The sequence below is a fragment of the Emydura macquarii genome, unplaced genomic scaffold (assembly GCF_026122565.2).
Source record: "Emydura macquarii macquarii isolate MOO-44397 ecotype Brisbane River unplaced genomic scaffold, CSIRO-AGI_Emac_v2 contig_2975, whole genome shotgun sequence".
NCBI classification, from domain to species: Eukaryota; Metazoa; Chordata; order Testudines; family Chelidae; genus Emydura; species Emydura macquarii.
The window spans coordinates 1,985,583-2,007,285 of NW_027133112.1; the positions used below are offsets into that span (position 1 = coordinate 1,985,583).

At 44.4% G+C, this 21,703-nt stretch overlaps 1 protein-coding gene across 6 annotated transcripts in view; it reads right to left on the reverse strand.

The window, feature by feature from the left end:
- The window catches only part of RPRD1A (regulation of nuclear pre-mRNA domain containing 1A), a 65,148-nt gene that overhangs the window by 7,548 nt on the left and 35,897 nt on the right, over positions 1-21,703 (reverse strand). The window contains exon 7 of one of the 6 annotated variants that reach the window (XM_067569981.1): positions 6,299-6,351. The exons of 4 other annotated variants lie outside the window; for them this stretch is intronic. In XM_067569981.1, coding sequence (XP_067426082.1) covers positions 6,325-6,351 — 27 coding nt within the window. In that variant the 3' untranslated portion in view covers positions 6,299-6,324. Of the gene's footprint in view, positions 1-6,298; positions 6,352-17,062; positions 20,790-21,703 lie in introns of those variants that run through there. One more of the 6 variants, XM_067569982.1, reaches the window with a different exon arrangement.

Sequence of the window (21,703 nt, forward strand, 5' to 3'; positions counted from 1 at the left end):
GCCTGATGTCTTGGACTTTCTTAGTACAGGGTCTGACGTCCCGACAGATCTGGCATTTGTCCTTTATGTGAGACTCCCCCAAACACTTTAAGCAGTTGGCATGTGGGGCTCACGGGCATGTGCTTGTCACAGGAAGCACAGTGTTTGAAGCCTTGGCACCAGGGCATGCCCAGACCCTAGGACAAGAAGTCTCTTAATGACAGGGACTGAAAACACACTAATTATATACACTAAAACTATTAGGCAACAACAAAGAAAGTCCAAAAAGCCATTGGGAAGAAGCCTTTCCAGAGCAAGGAGTTGTTCTAGTAACCATCATGGGCGGTAAGAAGGAACTGAGAGGGTGTGGGGCCGGTGACACCCCTTATACTGGCGCATATGCATGCAGCTCCAGAGGGTGCTAGAACCAGCCTACGGATACCATTAAGGGAAAAATCTCCAGCAACAGTGCACATGGCGCACACACACCTAACTTGGAATGGACATGAGCAAGCAACCGAAGAAGAATCAGTATTTGATTCCCAGATAACTCAGGAATCATAACATTGCTAAAGAGATTGATTTAGATCACTCTACATTTTGGTTTTGGGTTTCTTTTTCTTTGTCTTGTGACAATAAGAAACCTAAAAGAGGAGGATACCAGTCTTAGTTAATACAACTGTAGAAATTTCTACACATGACTAATAGCATGGGCTTATTCTGAGACATGTTATTAAAGCTACCAGTGACTGATTATTTTCTTACTTGTCCCCATAACTCTACTGATGTCCAGAAAGTTACTTGTCATTTACACTAGCAAGAAAGCTGAAGCAGGCTTAATTCCTCCAAAATAAAATACTAGAAAGGCCAAGCGGGATTGGCCAAATGTCCATGAAGGTACAGTCAGTTAAATATATAATAAAATGGTCAGTAAAAATGGCAAGATAACATAGAACTAATTTTTTTTTTTTAAACTTACCCCATAGTAAATTTCCAGACTAGTGTGAATACTTTTAATATGTAATCTGGATTTATGAACTCTTTTTGATTGTAGAAATAATGGAGTCTATAAAAATGGATTCTATATTTCACCACAAATCGAAGTTGCACAAATCTATATTTGGTTTGAAACCATAATTTTCATGTGTGATCTGGGTTTATTGGCTTGCTTTTACGTTTTGGCATAAAAAGTATAAATACTGTCAAAGTTGGAGTTTTCTTGTTTAGAGGTAGAATTAGCATCCTCAATGCCTTCTTCATGAGCAAAATACAACTGCACAATATTGTATTATTTTCTGGAGCTGAACACTGTGAATAAAGAGGCTAACAACTGTTTGTCTTAAAATATTAAAATCCATTATTATACTGACTATCAGATAGATTAGTGAGCTATCTTGGGCATGAAGTTTCACAAAAATAATACTCTGCACCCCAGTATCACCTAAGGTGCTGATCCTGCCAACTATTAAGAGTCCAGGGGTGAAATCCTGGCCCCATTGAAATCAGTGGCAAAACTCACATTGGGTTCAATTGCAGGGAGAGGGCAGGATTTCACCCTACATACTTGCAGAATTCACACTTAATTAGGAGGCTCTCAAATTGCTTTTGCAAAGATCAATTAATAAAGCCATACAAACTTCCATAACATTGTGAGGCAATCATTATTATCCCCATTTTTTAAATGGATAGACTGAGGTACAGGGAAGTTGAATGACTTGCCCAACATGCCACTGGTAATTAGAGCAGAGCAAGAGGTAGAACCTAATATTCCTGACTCCCTACTGTGCTCTAAACACTACACAACTCTTATGTTACAACACTGGAAATTGAAGTTAATGATTGTTGCATATTACTAGATTATAATTTTGATAACACTTTTTACAGCATGTAGGTAAAATGTTTAGAATGTGATGTTTCAGACTATAACCAGATGTATATATAAAAAGAGTTTGTACTGCATATATATTTAGCACATATAATTAGCCAATTACACTAAAAATGGCATCCTATTTTTGTACAGATACACATAATGAGCTGAGACATTTCTGTAATTACAGCCCTTTGTGGATATAAATATGTGGATCTGCATCCCATCCGCTGGAATAAACTTTTACCTGACCCGCAATCGGCTCTCCCTCTTAGATTTAACCGCATCCGCACATCAGCTGTTAAGCCCCTGATGATGAGTCCTGCCCACCCACATAGCAGCTGATCAGCTGTTGAACCCTGCTTGCCAGCTAACAGATGATTAGCTCTGCCCTCCCACTTAACAGCTCATCACAAAAATTTTAAAATTCAAAAGTCTGATGATAATCTTATTTTACATCTCCATTTGCTTCTAGTCCAGTGTGTATGAACACACTTGTGAAAACTCTTTGGTGATGTAGGTGGCAAAGGTTTTCGAATTAAAGGAAAGAATAAGGATTCCTGGTTCACAAAGGCAAATAATATGGCAATGTGTATAACATTTCATTGCATTAGGTTCACCAGTTTCAGAACACAAAGGGCTACAGCTCCATCACTAAGGCACCAGATTCTAAGGAGCTGACAGAAAGCTTGAAGCCAGTAGATTTGACTTCAGTCATGATATAAAAGGTTTGTAACAATGCAGGCCTAAACAAAACCAAACTGTTCAATAGAGCTAAAAATTGGCAAAAAGCCTAACACTAACTAGCCTACTATAAAATAATACTAATGGTAAACTTTCCCCAAAGAGAACTAATGGGGATAGCATTGGACAAAGCTGAATTCCAAATTGCTCCCAAGAGCAATCAGAAAGAATTGTACAGCAGTTGAGGCTGTGATCCTTTACAGAGTTGATTGAGGGTCTCAGTAAATAGGCATGGGTCACATACACAGTGGTTACAGAATCCTAAGAAATTACTCAAAAAATCTGAAATTTGCAATTGGGGAAGACCCTTTAATACTCTATATAGTAGGTTCCTTAACAGGTTGTTTGACAGCACACTAAAATTCCTTTCCACTTGTAACACAGCATTCCCGTATTAACATCCATACCAGGAATATGTAACAAAAGGTAACCACAAGCATATTCCCATTATAAACCTCATGTAGAACTAGATTGTCCATTACGCAGATTTTATGAAATAATAAACATTCTTCATCCATTCAAGAACACCTGGACTCTAATGACCTAATTTTTCATGTATTTCCCTAACACTGTGTCCTAAAATTCTGAATTTGTCCAAAACTTTCAGTGATTTTGGGTGCTCAATTTGAGAGACCTTTGGGTTAAAGGCTGATTTTCAGAGCATGGATGCTCAGCAGTTGCTGAAAAACAACTCCCATGAAGGTGTTTTCAGTTGGGCAACCAAAATCACTAGTCACTTTTGAAAATCTTGGCCTCTGTATTTTGAATGTTTTTATATAAATGCCATTATCTAAGCACTCCTGGAGTGCTGTAAGATTGATATTAAACATGTAAAATAAACTATTATTAAACATACATACAATCATTTGCTATTTTACCATAGAACCTAATGGTATGTACACGTATATAAACATATTATATTTATATCAGTATATACATTTAGTATAGTGTTCTCTAATGGATAAAAGAAGAGTAGGTGAGTCAGAACTTCTGTGCTTTTTATTCCTGACGGTGTTTAGAAACTCTGCATAAATCACATAACCCTGACGACCTCTGTTTACTCACATTTAAAAAACCCCTAACTCTTACCTACAAGACACATTTAAAAACAACTTCAGCATACACACCACTAATTAAACCCTTTACTAAGTCCAAGATAGAGTACCCTAGAATTTAGGGCACTAAAATGAGTTTTGGTACTTTTAGAAAGTTGTATACGTACTATTACAGACAAAAAAGCATGTTAAAATAATCGTATTAAGGTTGATAAGTCAAGAACTCAAAAGTTAGGAAATGCCAGAAAACCACCGAAAGAGACAGGGGTCCTGTCATTTTGGAGGTATGGGATTATAGAAGTTGTCGGTGAGAAGGGTCCCTGAAGAGGAATGGTGAGAGTGGGGGTTGAGGAGGGAGGGAAGAAAATTGGAGCGAATATCCCAGTTCTACCGTGTGTAGTACCCAGCGATCTGACATGATCTGGGCTCATATACAGTAGAAATGGGATAGGCGGTCCGAAAATAAAAGGGATGGTGCATGCGAGTCTCAAACTGGTGCACTATCCTTGGGTGTATCCTCAAAAGTTTTGTTTGGGACCGGAGGGCTGTCTCGTGGGTCCAGGCCCCTGACTGGAGGAAGGCTGAGAAGGCCTTCTCCTGTAATTCATGCTCCTCTTTCTGTTATAGTCCTGCCTGGGCTGGGATTGGAAAAACTGAGGCAGGAGTTGAGGGCTGAAGTGCCCCCTTTGGGGTGCCGGAGTGTGAAGGTCCAGGGATTTCAAGGTAGCCCGAGAGTCCTTGAGGCTATGAAATTTAGAATCAGTCTGTTTAGAGAACAATGCTGGTCCCTCAAAGGGGAGGTCCTGAATAATTTGTTGAATCTCGTGAGGGAGGTCTGAGGCTTGTAGCCAGGAACACCTTCGCACGGCTATGTCGGATGACATGGCACGGGTTGCTGTGTCTGTCACGTCGAGTGCTACCGGGACTTGCCACAGCCTTACCCTCATCTACTATGGCTGTCAATTCCGGCTTGGAGTGTGGTGGTATTAACTCCGCAACCTTAGACATGAACCCCCAAGAGTTGAAAAGAACGGTTACTTACCTCATAACTTGTTCTTCGAGATGTGTTGCTCATGTCCATTCTGATTTAGATGTGTGTGTGCATCACATGCACTGGTGCCAGAAGTTTTTCCCCTAGTGGTACCCGTAGGGCCGACTCTAGCGCCCTCTGCAGCGGTGTGCATATGCGCTCGTATATAGGGCGCTGCCGGCCCACCTCCCATCCAGTTCCTTCTTGCTGGGACTCCGAGAGAGGGGACGGAGGGTGGGTTGTGAAATGAACAAGAGCAACACATCTCGAAGAACAACAGTTACGAGGTAAGTAACCATTCTTTCTTCTTTGGGTGCTTGCTCATTTCCATTCTGATTTAGGTGACTCACCAGCTGTATCTCTGGAGGTGGGCAGGAGTTCATGGCCATGAAGATTGCAGTACCATTCTGCGAATCCCCCATCGTTCCGAGCTTGCTGCGCGATGGCATAGTGGGACATGAAGGTATGTCTGGATGACCATGTAGCGCCCCTACAAATATCCTGAATAGGCACATGCGCCAGGAAAGCTGCTGAAGACGCCCAAGTCCTTGTGTACTGGGCTGACAGGGACACTGGAGGCACGATTTCGGCTTGTTCATAACAGGCTCGAATGCAGGCTGTAATCCAGGACGATATTCATTACGAGGAGACTGGTTTGCCCTTCATTCTGTCAGCAATTGCTATGAAGAGTTGCGTGGAGCGGTCTGGTCCTCTCGATGTAGAAAGCTACAGCCCTCCTTACATCGAGCAAGTGCAGGCGCCTCTCTTCACTAGACCTGTGAAGCTTTGGGCAGAATACCAGCAGGAAGATGTCCTGATTAATATGAAAGTGGGAAACGATCTTCGGGAGGAATGCAGGATGAGGGTGGAGTTTGACCTTGTTTTTGAAAAACACCATATAAGGTGGCTCCAAGGTCAGGGCCTTAATCTCCGACACCCTGCGTGCAGAGGTGATTGCTACTAGAAAAGCCACCTTCCAGGACAAGTGCATGAGCGAGCAGGAGGTCAACGGTTTGTACGGTAGATCAGTGAGTCGGGACAGGACAAGGTTCAGGTCCCTCTGGGTAACTGGCTCTCTAATCGGAGGGAAGAGCCTTTCCAACCCTTTAAAAGGAATCTAGTTGCCATCTCGTGGGAGAAAACCGATCTGCCCTGTATCGGTGGGTGAAACACCAACATTGCTGCCAGATAAACCTTTATCGACGAAAAGGCTAACTAGGCCTTCCTGCTTTAAATGAAGCAAATAGTCCAGGATAATCTGTATAGGGGACTTCGTTGATGATACATTCTGATAGGATGCTCAGCAGGCGAAGCGCTTCCACTTTGCTAGGTAGGAAGCCCTGGTGGAAGGCTTCCTACTTTCCAACAGTACTCTCTGGACCTAGGCCAAACGGGCGCTCTTCCCTGTTCAGCCATTCAGCAGCCACGCCGTCAGATGCAGTAACCGACCCCTGTCCTGGGAAATGACCCAGGTGAAGTAACTGACCCCTGTCCTGGGAAATGAGGTCTGGGCGCAGCAGCAGAGACCAAGGATGAGCCACTGAGATCCAATAGCATCCCGAACCAGTGTTGGTGAGGCCACTCCAGGGCTATCAGGATGATTTGTGCTTTATCCCTCTGGACTTTCACCAAAACTCTGTGCACGAGAGCTACTGGAGAAAATGCGTACTTGAGACCTATTGACCACAAGAGAAGGAAAGCATCTGTCAGCGAGCCATCCTCCAACCCCAGGAGAGAGCAGAAGCTAACACATTTCCTGTGTGGCAAACAGGTTCACCCAGGGAGCTCCCCACCTTTGAAAGATGTGATCGGCCACCTCCTGGTGGAGTGACCACTTGTGGTGAAAGCAAAAGGGCCTGCTCAAATGATCTACTAAGGTATTCTTCAACCCCAGCAGATGGACTGCTTCGAGGTAGATGTTGTGATCCACACAGAAGCCCCAGAGACGTATGGCTTCCTGATCTGGCTCCCCCTTGCTTGTTGATATAGTACATTGCCGCTGCGTTGTCCATGAGGACCCACACCACCTTGTTGGACAGGTGCGGCAGGAACACCTCACAGGCCAGCCGGATAGCCCTGAACTCCTTGACGTTTATGTGAACAGTTAACTCCTCCCTGGTCCTGAGGGCACCAAGGTGGGCTCCCCACCCCACATCTGAGGCATCCAAAACCAGGGACAGCATCAGTCTCGGGGCCACGAAGCATATTCCTGCTAGCACCTGTCGAGGGTTCATCCACCATGACAAAGGTGGGTATGTGGAGGGGGGGGAACAGGGGGGAATTGTGAGAACCCTGTCCAGGGAGCGTCTTGATGGGGAATATACTGTGGCCAGCCACATATGGAGCGGCCGAAAACGCAGCCTTGCATAGCGGACCACGTAGGTACAAGCCGCCATATGTCCCAGGAGGCTGAGGCATATCCTCATCGTGGTAATCAGGTGTTCCCATAGACTACCTATAAGCTCTATCATAGCCTGGAATCTGGTGACGGGCAGTAGTGCTTTGGCTTGGATAGAGTCCAGGACTGCCCCCATGAACTCTATTCTCTGAACAGACGTAAGTAACAATTTCTGTTAGTTTATTAACAGGCCCAGCAACCAACACGTCTCTCACAATTTCTATGTCATGACAGACCTGTTCCGTTGAGCGGCCTCTGATGAGCCAATCGTCCAGGTAACGGAACACCTACACTCCCCTGCACCTGAGGTGAGCCACTACTACATATGGTAAAAACGCAGGGGGCAATAGAAAGGCCAAATGGCATGACCGCAAATTGGTACTGTCACACTCCCACTGTAAACCTCAGGAACCTCCTGTGGCCCGGGAAGATAGCGATATGAAAATAAGCGTCCTTTAAATCTAGGGTGGAGAACCAGCCGCCCAGATCCAGAGAGGAATGATGGCCGCTGGGGAGACCATGTAAAACTTTAGCTTTTTGAGGAACTTGTTTAGGGCCCTTAAATCTAATATGGGTCTCAAGCTCCCCTTTGCCTTTGGGATCAGGAAATATTATGAGTAGAATCCTTTGCCTCTCAGACCCTGAGGAACCTCCTCCACCACTCCTATCTGCAGGAGAGCTTGTACCTCCTGGACGAGGAGTTGTTTGTGAGAGGAGTCGCTGAAGAGGGACGGGGAAGGAGGGTGGGATCGAGGCAAACTGTAGGGTGTAGCCAGTAGCCACCATGTTCAATATCCAACGGTCTGATGTAATGGCCATCCAGACCGGGAGAAAAGAGGAAAGGTGGGAGGAGAACGAACGGGAAACTGGATCTTGGATGTAAACTGGTCGGTCGCTCCCAGGCACACCTTCAAAAGCTTCTCTTTCCACCCAAGGAATGGCAGCTCGGGCCTGGTTTCGAGATAAATGCCGGCGAATTGCCCCAGTAACGTTTGTAGCCTCTATTTCTCTTTCAACAGAGCTCCCCTCTGGACTGGCCTCTGAAGCGCTGCTGCTGTGAGGGCCTGAAGTGTCTCCTTGATGAGGACAGGGTATAAAGGCCCAACGAGCGCAACGTGGCCCTAGAGTCCTTCATACCATGCAGCCTGGAGTTGGTCTGGTCCATGAACCAGAGTGGAGCCATCCAATGGAAGGTCCTGGATGGACTGCTGGACTTCTGTCAAGAGACGAGATGACTGCAGTCACAAAGCTCTCCTCATAGATACCGCGGAGGCCATTGCCCATGCTGCTGAGTCCACTGCATCTGATGCTGCTTGCAAGGAGGCCCTGGCCAGTCTAACGCTCTTCCAGGATGGGCTTGAACTCTTGTTTAGAGAACTGAGGGAAGAAAGTCAGTAAACTTCTCCAGCAATAGCCAGATGTTAAAATGGTATCGTCCCAGCAACACCTGATGGTTAGATACTCTTAGCTGTAGACTCACTGTCTAATAAATTTTTCGGCCAAATAAATCCATTTTCTTTGCCTTTTTATTCTTTGGAGTGAAGCTTATTTGCCCCTGCCTTTCGCGCTCATTAGCCGCCGCAACCACCAGGGAGCCCAGAGATGGGTGTGTGTATAGATATTATTATTAGCAGGCACATAGTACTTTTTCTCTGCCCGCTTGAATGTGGGAGGCAGAGATGCCGCCATTTGCCACAAAGGCCAGGAGGACCACCCTTGAAGGTGCTGTGGATGCCAGAATGCCAAAGACCTCATCCACGGGTTCTCTAAGTTCCTCTATTTTAAGGAGCAGGTTAACTGCCACCCTTTTCAGCAGGTCCTGATGTGACCTATAATTGTCCAGTGGGGCAGCGTGCAAGGGGCCCGCTACTGTCTCGTCTGGGAAGGACAAGGAGGCTGGTAACTGAGGGACTGCTGATGCCTCTTCCCTCATTAGGGTGGTCACTAATGAACTTCCCAATAGCAACTCTCCATGCTCTGAGTCAACATTTAAGGCCGGGGCTGAGGTGGGGTCTTTTGAAGAGCACAGCACTGAAGTTCCCATAGACGAGAGTGGGTAGGGTACTGCGGAATGGGGGAAACCCCGGGGGTTCCAGTATTGCCAAGGTCCAGTCCATTATCCTTGAGCCCATCCCCCCATCTGAGACGGTATGCGGAAAACTGCGGGGACTTTGTAGCCTGCCCCTTCGAGGGGACTATAACTTCCTCCCCCAAATCTAAGGAGGTATATCTTGGTGACCATGGGACCGCTGATGCCACCTTCTACTCCGTGTCTCTGCACTGGAGTTCTGGTGTTGGGGAGCAGTGTCCAGAGCCAGAGCGTTGGCCAGGTCTCAATCACGTTTTGTCCTTCGGCTTCCTGTAAGGACTTGAGTGGTGCTGGGGCTCTAGTGACCTGTTGCGTGCTGGTGATTCACGATGCTGAGGGCTCAGCGAACTTTGGGGCTCCAAAGATCAATGTCGACGCTCAGCAGATCGGTGACGATGCTCCGGGGATCGGTACTTAGCACCCGGTGGCCATCGTCATGAACCCGATCTGTCCCGGTGCAGCTACAGCAACCGGTGCCGAGAACCTGATGAGTGCCTCAAGGCTGGCGAACAGCGACCAGTTGACGGGGGACGAGGCTGTTGCATCGATGCTGGCATCCTCTTCAATGAACCCCTGGCCAGGGTGTCCACTCCTCGGTGCACAGGCCTAAGTGATGTAGTCGGCACCATCATGGACAACAGGTCCTTCATAGCCTGGAATGCCTCGGGTGTGGAAGGGACCAATAGGTGGTGCGGGCCTCTGCCACTCCCTGGAGTCAGCGGTGGCGACACAGGTGCCAGGCTTGACACCTGTCCGGGGAAAGACTCCTTCCGAGCTGACTCCAGCTTTCCTGAAGTCTTCTTAGCCAGCTTCGGTGCTAGCGAGCACTCCCTCTCTGAGTGCACCTTCTTTGGCACTTCTTCGGCACTGGGGATGTCGAACAGTGCCGGGTGAACTCCGATGCCGGAGGAGCACTTTTTAACGATGCCGCAGTAGTCGTTCCCGAGTCCAGTCTCGGCTCCAACGCCGGTCTGAGCGCCGCCTCCAACAGACGGGCTTTAAGTCTAATGTTCCATTCCTTCTTAGTTCTCTGGTGAAAGCTCCTACAGATCTTACACTTCACAGAGAGGTGAGCTTTTCCCAAGCACCTTAAACAGCTCTGATGCAGGTCCTCAGTGGCAGAGGCTTCTTGCACAAAGCGCAGGGTTTAAACCCCGGGGAAAGGGGCATGCCCCAACCCTGAGAACTTACTTACTAAAAGAGTAGCTACTAAACAATCAACTTTAAACTATATACACTAGGAAAGATAGAAAACACTAGGAAAGCGGAAGCTTGCGAGAACAAGAGAGTTGTTCCAGCAACATCATGGGCGGTAAGAAGGAACTGGAAGGGAGGGGAGCCAGCAGCACCCCATATACGAGCGCATATGCGCGCCGCTGCAGAGGGCACTGGAGCTGGCGCTATGAATACCACTAGGGGAAAAACTTCCAGTACCAGTGCATGTGGCGCACATACACACCTAAATCAGAATGGACATGAGCAAGCACTTGAAGAAGAAGTCTATCTACTTAGGATCATTTGCTGGTTCACGATGCAGAGTTGGAGCTCCCCAGCAGAGTACACCTTTCCACCAAAAAGGTTCAACTTCTTTACATCTTTGGCTTTTGGCTTGGGCCCTGCTGACCCTGCCTCACGTTCATTAGCCACCACCACAAGCGATCCCGGTGAAGGTGAGTGTAAAGGTACTCATGTTCCTCAGAGGGCACAAAGTACTTTCTCTCCACCCTCTTTGCCATGGGAGGCAAAGAGGCTGGAGTTTGCCATAGTGACTTCATAGTATTGCGGATGGTTTTTATTAATGGCAAAACAACTCTGGAGGGACCCGCTGTGACTAAGATGTCAACCATGGGGTCTGTGTTCTGAGAAACCTCCTCTATTTGGAACCCCATGTTTTGTGCCTCCCTTCATAACAGCTCCTGGTAAGCCTTGCTGTCATCCACAGTAGGCACCGCTGTTGCACCTGCCACCACTTCATCCGGCAACGACAAAGAGGCGGCTTTGGCAGGCACCATGTTCTGTTCTTGCCTTTCAGCACTCGAGGGGTCCCGCGGTACCTGTTCCTCGTATTCAGTGCCGGGTTTGATGCTGCACGGTACTTCTCTGACTGCATGGTTTGGGTGGGTTCTGCTCTCGGAAACGAGTGGGAGCAACCATCTGGAGTTTGACCCCTCTGCCTGGTGGAATGCCCACGGGGTCCACAATGGTCACTGAGCTGGCATTTGCCATTGGGGAGACCAAAGCATGGAGAGGAGTTGTCCCACCTCAACCTTCTGGTGCCATCTCCTCAATCAGTGCCAGCTTCTTCTTGAACTATACGACACCCCCTCAGAGTTGTTCAGTTGGAGGTAAACTGTTTACTCATAGGGGACCAGGGCAGTGGGATTCTGGACAGTGCCAGGAAGCAGCGTCACAGGGAGGGCAACCATGGCATCACGGCTGGCTTGCCCCTAGATGGCACTGTGAGTTTTTTTGAAATTGATGGTCTGGGGTCCTGGGCTCGATTCCACCTAGGAGGGATGTCGGTGCCGTGCTCTCTATGAGGTCTCTCACCACCTGAAAGGTCTCCGGTGTGGAGGGGAAGCTGCAACTCCTCCTCACGGCTCTCGCTGGGTGTGAAGTCCAAAGGCACCAGACTCAAGGGACCCTTCAGTGGGGGCCGGAGTATACGGTACCACACTTTAGGGTCCAGGACTTGAGTGGCCTGGTGCAGGTCGCATTCCATTTGAGCCTTTACACCCAGATGTTTTGGCATCAGCAAGCATCCCGTCTGTCTTCCTCTGCTTCTTACATGGAACCGGGGATTGCAAGTGGTGCATGAAGCTTCCCTCGGTGCCTGTGATGTGTTGGTGCTGAGTGTCTCTAAGTACAGAATCCTTCCTCAGTACCATATCTCTTACTAACACTGGTGTAATCCACTCCGAAGCCGAAGGGCTGGGTCTTGGTTCAGACGGGCTTTGCGCCGGGGGTCAGAGAGCTGCCTCCATTAGGATGAAATTTAGCCTCTGGCTTCTGTCTTTTTTAGTTCTGGGATAGAATCCCCTGCAGATCTTGCAGAACTCCCTCTAATGGGTCTCTCTCAGACACTTCAGACAGGTTGTATGCAAATCGCTTCTGAGCAAAGGTTTCTTGAAGACCCCCCCCAGTTTAAACATAGGGGATTGAGGCATACCCTGGCCCTGGGAATGGGGGAAAGAAGGAAGAAGACCCCAACAGGTGGGATCTTAACTACTCTAACTATAATAATCACTACTAACACTAAAATCTTAATGATTTACTGGCAACATCTCAAAAGTCCACTGGGGAAGAGCTTGCTGAGCAAGATAAGAGTGCTGTTCCAGTTACCGCCACAGGTGATAAGAAGGAACTGAAGAGGCGGGGTTGAGAGGGCCCTATATACAGCACCATGAAGGCGCAACTCCAGAGGTCACCAAAGCTGACTTTATGGGTATCACTGGGGAAAAACCTTCCAGTGACTGTTATGCAAGCATACACACACCTACTTGGAATCGACATGAGCAAGCACTCAAAGAATAAAAGTTCTGAGTAAATGGGCTGGAACAGAGTATTAACATTGATGCACTGTACAGGAAGTACAGTACAACAACTGCTAAAGGTTAGCAAACTTTGTGATTGAGACCAATGAAAAGGAAATGGCCTAAAGCCTAGAAACAGCTTCAGAAATTTGTGACCTACTGACAATGGAGCTATTTAAAGAAAATGAATTTCTGAAAGCTAACAGAGCTCCTCTTAAAAAACAGACAATATAAAAAAAGATGAATTTGTTCTTCTCCTTTAGAAAAGCAGGTTTTCACAAGCTTGTTTAAGAACAGTTTTGTGAAATACAGGCACAAATATTTACTGTACTTATTAGCTGAAGTCTAAAAATTGCATCTGTCAGACATATATGCTTCATTTCAGAAGTAGTTGCCTGCAGATTCTCATGAAACACTGCATTCTATTCTGAGATCCATGAACATAACTCTGACTTCTGCAAAGTTGTGCTTGTGTTGTGCTTGGAGTGCTTGCCATTTGAAAGTAGGAAAATTACATATTGTCCAGACTACATTCACTGTTTTAAAGAAAAAAAAAAAAGAAGTTTGCAGAAATGAAGAAGCAATTAAGGTCAGTAGTCAGGAAGACAGACTTAAGAAATAATTTATAATTTCCCCCATCTAAATTAACCTGTGGACAACAGAGGAAGAGATGAAGAAAGGATGTGGAATGTCTGATTCAACAATATCCTTTTGACTGAAAATTGGGATATTAGTTATACTTCAGATTGAAATAAAATTAACTGATTAAACTAACTCTTAAAGGGGTATGAATTTGGCCTAAGCTCTCTGCTATGGATATGCACAATCCTGTTTGCCTACAGCTAACCATACGGATGTCAATGCATAGCTGATTTTATTAGTTTGGGGGCAAGCCTCTCAAAACAAAACTTTTTGCTCCCCCCCACTTCTCTGTCTCTAAATCATAAATAATTTCTATTCACCGTGAACATACTACTATGCACAATGACAGCCGTAGGATCCTGGGAAGGTCAGTGAGAGAGTCTATTAGGGATTCCTCCAATTAAACCAATTCATTGTATGTACAAAAGAGCATGTGGGAAATTTTTGTGTCATCACTAACCCCTGACCCCCAGTAAAACAGAGCCAGCTGCTTGTGCTGATGTCTATGCAGAATACCACTATATTGAAAAAAAAGTTTCAAGAAAAAATTCTCACAATAGGCCAAGGCCTGGGAGCCATCAGACACCTAGCTATTGAAGGATTGTGTGTGCATTCTGGTAAATGTTACTACTTACAGTACCACATTATAGACATTACCTACCCCAATGATCTAATTGATGGGAAGGTTGATAAATTTCCATTTTATGTGAGGGGATAGCAAGACAGAAAGGTTCACTGCAGCTAGATTTTCAGCATGATGATAGCATCAGAAACTCCTGTTTACGTCAGTGGTAGTTATGAGTGCTCAGCATCTTTAAAAATCAAGCTATAAATGATTCAGTTAATTAACCTACTTACGTGTGCAAGGCAAACAGGGTTTGATCTATGTTAAATGTGATGATTGCTATGCTATTTCCTTTCAGGAGCACAAATAAGTGCCCTTAGGGACTCTGATGTAACTGATTCTTCAGCTTTTTTAAAACTTAAATTAGAGTTTGGTTAGGGTGCACTGTCCAAGGCCACATTCTGATTAGCTAGATGAACCATTTTGATGCTGTCTCACACATGCAACAAGGGACAAATCCAGTTATCTAAGGGGATTTTTTTGGTGGGGGAAGGAGCCTTTCATCAGGCACAGAGCAGCTACAGAGCTGTTCCAAAGAGGCTGCCCTAGCCCACTAACTGAAGTAGGCTCTATGTTGGAAGTATGAAAGAAAGATAGGAAGAAAGGAAGGTCTTACACAACAGCAACAGATCCCCTCACTCAACCATTCTTTGAGTCTGTCCCCCCACTGCCATATATATGCTATTAAGAAGGCGCTCTGCTCCATGTATGGGATGCATGTGTCTCATATGGCCCTCTGCAATCAATGCACCAGTTCCACAGCTATCAAGGCAGAGGCAGGATTTGTGCCTAACTTCCAACTGTGCACTGTTCCCCTCCTTGAAAAATAAAAACATTATCCCTAATGTTAAAATCAAATATAAGAGAGCTGTAGATGGTGAGGATAAAGACAGGAGTGTAATGGGCAGACCACAGGAGAATCACATCACAATTTTACACTCATCTGTCTGGCCCAAAGTGCCAAGATGACATTTCAGCAGCAGTTTGTGCACATCCAGCCACTTTTAACTCACTTCCTGCTGGAACCAGTAAACTAGGAGCTGTTCAATAACTGAATTTTTAGTGTTTTTACAGTACAAGATGGGATAAAAGTGGCTGTTGAACCATAAACTACTGATGGAAGTGCAGCTGAGCCTCTAGGGATATAGAGGAGGAGGAATGGGCTGAATAGTACAGGGAACTTTAAAAAGAAAGAGGAAGGTGAAAAAAAATGAAAATATATTCAAAATCATAGGGAAAAGGTGTTTATAATTTTTTCCCTACTATTTTCTCTCATTCTTGTACTATGAACTATTTTCCTCAAAACACACCTGAACTAGGCAATAATGCAAAATAAAGGCATATCCTGTTGTGGTTTCCAGCTATATTAAAGAGGGTACAGGTCACAGGTTAGAGATAATTTTTAAAACAATGCTATTTATTCATTATTGGAATTTTTAAATCTTTAATTCACAAAAATGTTGTTGGTCAAAGTTTAGGGCCAGACAGGAGAGGAAGGTGACTACAGAGGACACAACACAGACACATGCAAACTGGTTACAAATATGCCACATTCACTGTTGATGTAAGCAGGTGCACCTCCAATGAATTCAAAGGCTTGCCAGCAGCAAATATAGCCCAACGTTTATAGAAGAGTCTACATGCCGTGAAGGATATCTTTGGAAATGTGAATAGTTCAATATACAGTGGCTTTGCTACTACAGAATTCTAATTTAATGTTTCTCCATCAATAGCAGATGACCAGCTACTTTTGTCTTGTTAACAGGCCTTTACAATAACTTTGACCTTCCCAGTTTATCACAGGCTTTGGAATCTCCTGTGGTTGAACTTCACTGTTTCTTTGCTTGTATTTTTTGATTTACACTCATCATAGGGATGATCTGGCCTTTGAAGAATAGGCTATTATGGCAATACAACAAATTAGATATTAAGTGTTATTACTGTTATGATTCTTCAGTTGTACATAAAAGCAAGTGTACTTCAGTAGACATGTCAGACAAAAAATAGGCTTATGGGTAAGGGAAAATTTAGTTCTTTTGAAATCCATGTATCTGAATGTTAACAGAAAAGTGATGATGCAGTAGAATAGATGCAGGAAAAAAAACAAAAAAAATTATATATTTGTGCAATGTAGTATTGCAAAGATGTTCTCGATAAGCAGATCTCATAGATTCATAAAATAATTATGTGATCATTCTGAAAATTCATCTAGATAGGGAAAACCTGGACTCTGTCATCCTATCAGTTCCTTACCTAAGTTTCCTTATATAGTTCTTTTAATCTTACTATATACTGAAAAATAAAATTACAGAATACTTTGGATGTTTTAATTAATTGAATTTAATCCATTATCAATTTCCTTCTCTGCCATGTGCTCCCTGTATGACCATGTGCAAGTCACTTAGGATACATCCTCACTGAAGTGTTAGCCCAGGTTCTTACTCAGGTGTTGCCCCTATCTCCCCTTCCATCCAGCCACAAAACCCATCACCCAGGTTAAGTGGTGCTTTAAACACAACCTTGCTGGTAATGCTGGTGAGGGTTAGAGCTTGGGTTCCACTTTCACTCAAGCTCATAAACCCACCCACTGTGCAGTGAGGATTCAGGCTAAATCACCAGAGTGCTGACAGTCTTCCAATACCTTCCTACAATTCCCCTAACTACCTAGGAAGACAAACAAGTTCTCCCACACTTCATCTGGAAAGAATCAGAGAATATCAGCTTACTGCAGCTCAAAAGAACCATGGGATATGCCCCCAGAAGTCCTAGCAACACACAGGAGTGCCTAGTACTAGTGAGGACAAAGCAACTTGGGTAGGGCTTTGCAGTGTGGTTACTCACATCCAGGCTAGGCCAACCCAGATGCTAATCACCCAGCCTAATCCTGCAGTGAAAACATACCCTTAATCTCACTGAGCCTCAGTTCCCGATCTGAAACATGGGGATGATACCACTCTCCTACCGCACAGGAATATTGTGAGGATACATTAAATACATTAAAAAGATTGTGGGGTGCTTGGATACCACGGTGATTGGGACCATAGTACCCAAAATAGATAATAGGATAAAGAGCCATATCCATCTAAGTACTTGTTTCATATTCAATCCACGCTACTAGTAGCTGAAAGGTATTACCAAACAATAGCTTTATGGTGGTCTGTGTGTAAAACAAGTTGATGATCTCTGTCCAGTTTCACTACTTGGAAGTCTCAGACAAGAAATCAACAACTGAACACGCATAGGGACTCAGTTATTCGCTGATAATTAGAGGTGGGCTCACGAGATTAGAGGCACAATGGTGGGGCAACCTAGGAAATTCTGAATTTATCTTCTCTTCCTCTTCTGCGGTGAGGTAAGATTGGTCAACCTACAGGCTATCAATACCACATCTTTCATACACATTAAATTAATTTAAAATTGAAAAAGAAAAAATAATTAAGTCTGCTTCTGGCCTTTCTGGGATACAGAAAGCCTCTTCATCGATCGGTCAAAAGCAGCAAGGTGTACCTGGAGTATCCTGTACCTGGTGTTCAAGAGAGTGCTAGCAGGGAGGACTGGCTTCGACGCCGGTATGTGCTTCAAAATAATATATCCAGGCTAAAGGGTATATGGTAAGATACCCAGCCAGCTGAAATCTCCAACATGCAAGACATACTTTGTGAGGGGGAGTATGCTGCTGCTTTTCAAGGGAACAATAAAATGTGATCAGCACTGCATCCCTCTCAGCCTACCCTGAGGTAATGTACCCAATGCCAGGGCTCTAATATTAGCTATGTGACTTGCCACTTTCCTTTCACCCCTCTGTGCAACCGCATCACAGAAGGGTAAAATTTCACACACAATGGGGAACATATATATCTCATGAAGCATTTGACACAAAATTAAATAATTCTACCATGATTTATGTCAAAGATTAAATAAGTCTACCTCAAGTTTAACGTGTAGTTTTACTCTACGCCCTGCAAACTCAAATAGGGATTTGAAAGTCAAGCCAGGTTCTTTCCTCCTCACGTACAATCCTCAGCTGAAAATGTTTGACAGGCCAAATTAGGCCCTCGGTGACACCTATGTTACCCCAGTGCTATAAAACTGTGCAACCCTAGCATATCATGAGATTGCATAGATGTAACTGACTAGCCTGATAATTGAAACTTAGTTAGCAATTCTGTTGATGGTACACAAGAAGGAACAGAATCCATCTCCCTTTCCTGACCTCTGCCTGAACAACAGAAATCAAAAGTAAAAACTTGCTTAGTCACTAAAGTTAGCCATATAACTGAATATCCACAGGATATAGAGCTGTGAGTGAGAAATGGAGATTACTTACTGTAACTGTTTTTCAAGACATGTGGTCCCTACCTGTATTCCACACATGGGTATGCATGCATGCCATGCACCCGAGTCCAGAAATTCTACAGATCAGTGTTCGTTGACCTGCACATGCACCATAGCTACGCTCATACGCCTCACTGTCATGAAAGGCAGTGCAGGTCGACGCCGCTCCAGTTCCTCCTCTTACTGTAATCCAACAGGATCCAAAGCCAAAGGGATGAAGGTGAGTAGTGAAATACATATATGAACCACACATCTCGAAGAGCCTCCAGTTACAGTAAATAACCTCCATTTCTTCTTCAAGTGATGGTCCCTATGTGTATTCCACACATGGGTGACTGGCAAGTAGTGTTCAGACTGGAGGAGGGTGCGAGGAAGGTGACAACAGTAGTACTGCCATTCCTACAGTTGTATCTGCAGTCGCTGCTTAGACTACAGCGTAGTGTCTCACCCATGTGGACCGAATTTCAAATTGCGGCCCTGCAGCTGAACATCTGATAGGGATGCCCCAGATGCAGTTTGTGCTTGCATGGAGTGAGCTGTAATGCCCCCAGGATGGGGAATTTTTGCTATTTTGTAGCATTCTGAGATTCCCTCATAAACCACTTAGAAATTCTTTGGGAGGATATGGCTTGCCCATCTTTCTACTATGGCAATAAAAGTGAGGAACTGAAGAGCCATTGATCCACATGGCCTTTTCTGCCTTCAGTCTGGAGTATGAGGGAGCAACTGTGCATTTGTTGGTCAACGAACACTGCTTTGAAGAATTTCCAGATTCAACTGCATGGCACAAATGCATACCCACATGTGGAATACATATAGGGACCATCACTTGAAGAAGAAAGTGCTATTTTTACATAGTTCTTTTTCAGAGTAAACCACAGTTTAAATAAATACATACATAATTTTGAAGGAACAATGGAAGATGTTGCAATATGGTAATAAAAGTTGCATGGAACATTACAAAAATCCGGCTGTTCACTGAAACATTAAAGGAGAGAGCAAACATTACTGAACTAGAGAAACAAATTATGCAAAGATGAACAGCACACTTCAATAAGCAAATAAAGCAGCTTGCAACAGATTATTAGGGGTAGGTTTGCCATGACACATTTAGAGGAACACTATACATTTATCTTGTGGGGAAATTATTTTAAAATTGTAGATTCAGGCCTGCACTTCCTTTTACTGGCAATATTTTAAGGGTAATTTATATGCAATGAGATATTCAGATTCTCCCCCACAGCTGTTGTAATGATTTTTCAGTAATTATTTGCTTTTTACCAAGAAGTTTTAATTGGGCTTCAGGTGATCAAGTGACTCTCTCTTATTCACACTTAGGCAGGGCTTCAAGTCTAGGTAGGGAACCTTTTGATCTATTAAGTCATTTAACACAGTTAGCAATTTAAAAAAAACTATATTAATTTAAATGCTGCCTTTTACATTAATTTAAATGGCCAATTATCAGATTTTATGTCCTGCCTTTGTGCTCCAGTATTTTATAATTACAGATAATCCAGATCTGAACTAAGTGAAAGATTTTGGTAATCTCATCCTAGTTCCTAATCCATATTTACATTTGTTTATATTAGTGATAATTGTTTTAATTTTTATATACTTTTTTTGGCTACTACTGCATGAAACACAAATTTAAAAATATAAAACCATGACAATCCAAATGCCATAGGGACAATAAATAAATCTGGACAATTGAGCTTTTATGTAAGAGAGGGAATTTTTAATTGGATTCAAGGATGTGACCTGTTTTTTTCTAGTGTTCTATATAACTGAAGTTCAAATAATCAATCAATCAAAGTTGTTCTGTAGCTTAATGTGAACTATTTCTCAGGAGTTGGGGAGAGAGCTACGACTGCTGGTAAATGGAGGCGTGTAGGGTTAAAAACTCCAACAGCCACTGAATGTGCTAAATTTCTTAGAGAACTCTAGATTCTGCTCAGTGACTGGAAAGAGAACCAAAATCAGTACCAGCTATTTTGAAGGCAGGTTGTTTTTCAGCATGACTTGAAAGGGTTCTGACTAGAATGTGTGCCAAACACCACCACCACCTCCTTGCTCCTCCTTCACCCCCATGAGGCAGACTCCCTCCATGAATGGAATAACTGAGATGCTTCCTGTCATCAGAGGTGCATAGTAGAGTTGTAAGGTGCAATTTGTCTCAGACATGCCTACATTCTGCTTCCAACACATTCAACTAACTTCTGTTAGTGTCATTAGGAGTGACGCATATGCATCAAAAGAACATTTTCCAGCCCTCTCGCTGGAATACACTTTCCTAGAGGCTTTGGAGGACATTCCTGTTGGTCCTGAGTAATCAATAGAGAAGCTTTCTTCCAGGACCACCATCACTGGCTGAACAATGAAGATCCCACTGGATTCACATTTCAGCTGGAGAGCTGTGATTACCAGCACAAGGGGGCTGCGGGTGCAAAGGTAGATATCTTCTGCTCCACACACAACACGTTCACTTCTTCTCACTATAAAGTACAAGACACTGATCAGCCAAGGGAAGCACCAAGCCTGCTTGCAGAACACCAGCATGCTGTTTTCTTTTGGAGATGTTGAGAGAAATGGCTAAAGAACTGATTACAGAAGGGAACTGTTCTGTTTCCATTCCCTGCTGTGTTATGGTTTTCTCTCCCCTACAGGTAGTGTCACATGAGATGACCACATGCCAAAGCTGTTAGGCTCACAGCAAGGGCCACATGCGCTACAATGAGTAGTTATGGACCCTAGAGAGTGCACCACACATTAAAGTGAACAGCTCACACCTACACCATACAGTGTTACGGCAGAATGACAGGCCTTGCCAGCGCAGATAAATTACACGTGAAGTTAGCAAGAATGACAATGAGGTAGAGATTACAGAGATGGATTATCTGGAGAGCCCAAAACAGATAGGCAAGAGGTTGGAAGTGACACTGCTACATTCAAACAATACGCAGGGAGGAAGGATGACAGACTAGCTCCAAAGTAGTACTGTTAAAGGTCTGGATTCACATAAGGCAGGCAAAACTGGAGTTCAGCTGAGGGAAACCCGTCACATTGGCAGAATACTAAGAGATGGCTGAGGTTTTCCAGAGACAGACCCTCATACCCACAGGAGACAAGGCCTTGGTGCAGTGCAGTGTATTTTGGGGCAATACAACCCTTACTACAGTCTGTCTCGTTTATTCCATAGACCCTCTGCCTTAGAGGACAGAGGGTCCATGATGATCCCATTTAGCAGCTACCTGGTTTCCTCCAAAAAAGAAGTGTGTGCTACAACTAGGGACTTACCTACTGCTATGGCATCAAACAATGGAGGAGTCCCCAAAGCAAAGGGGAAATATTTATTCAAATAGCTGATTAATAGGAATAGATGCAGATAAGGAGTCATTCTCAGCCCTGG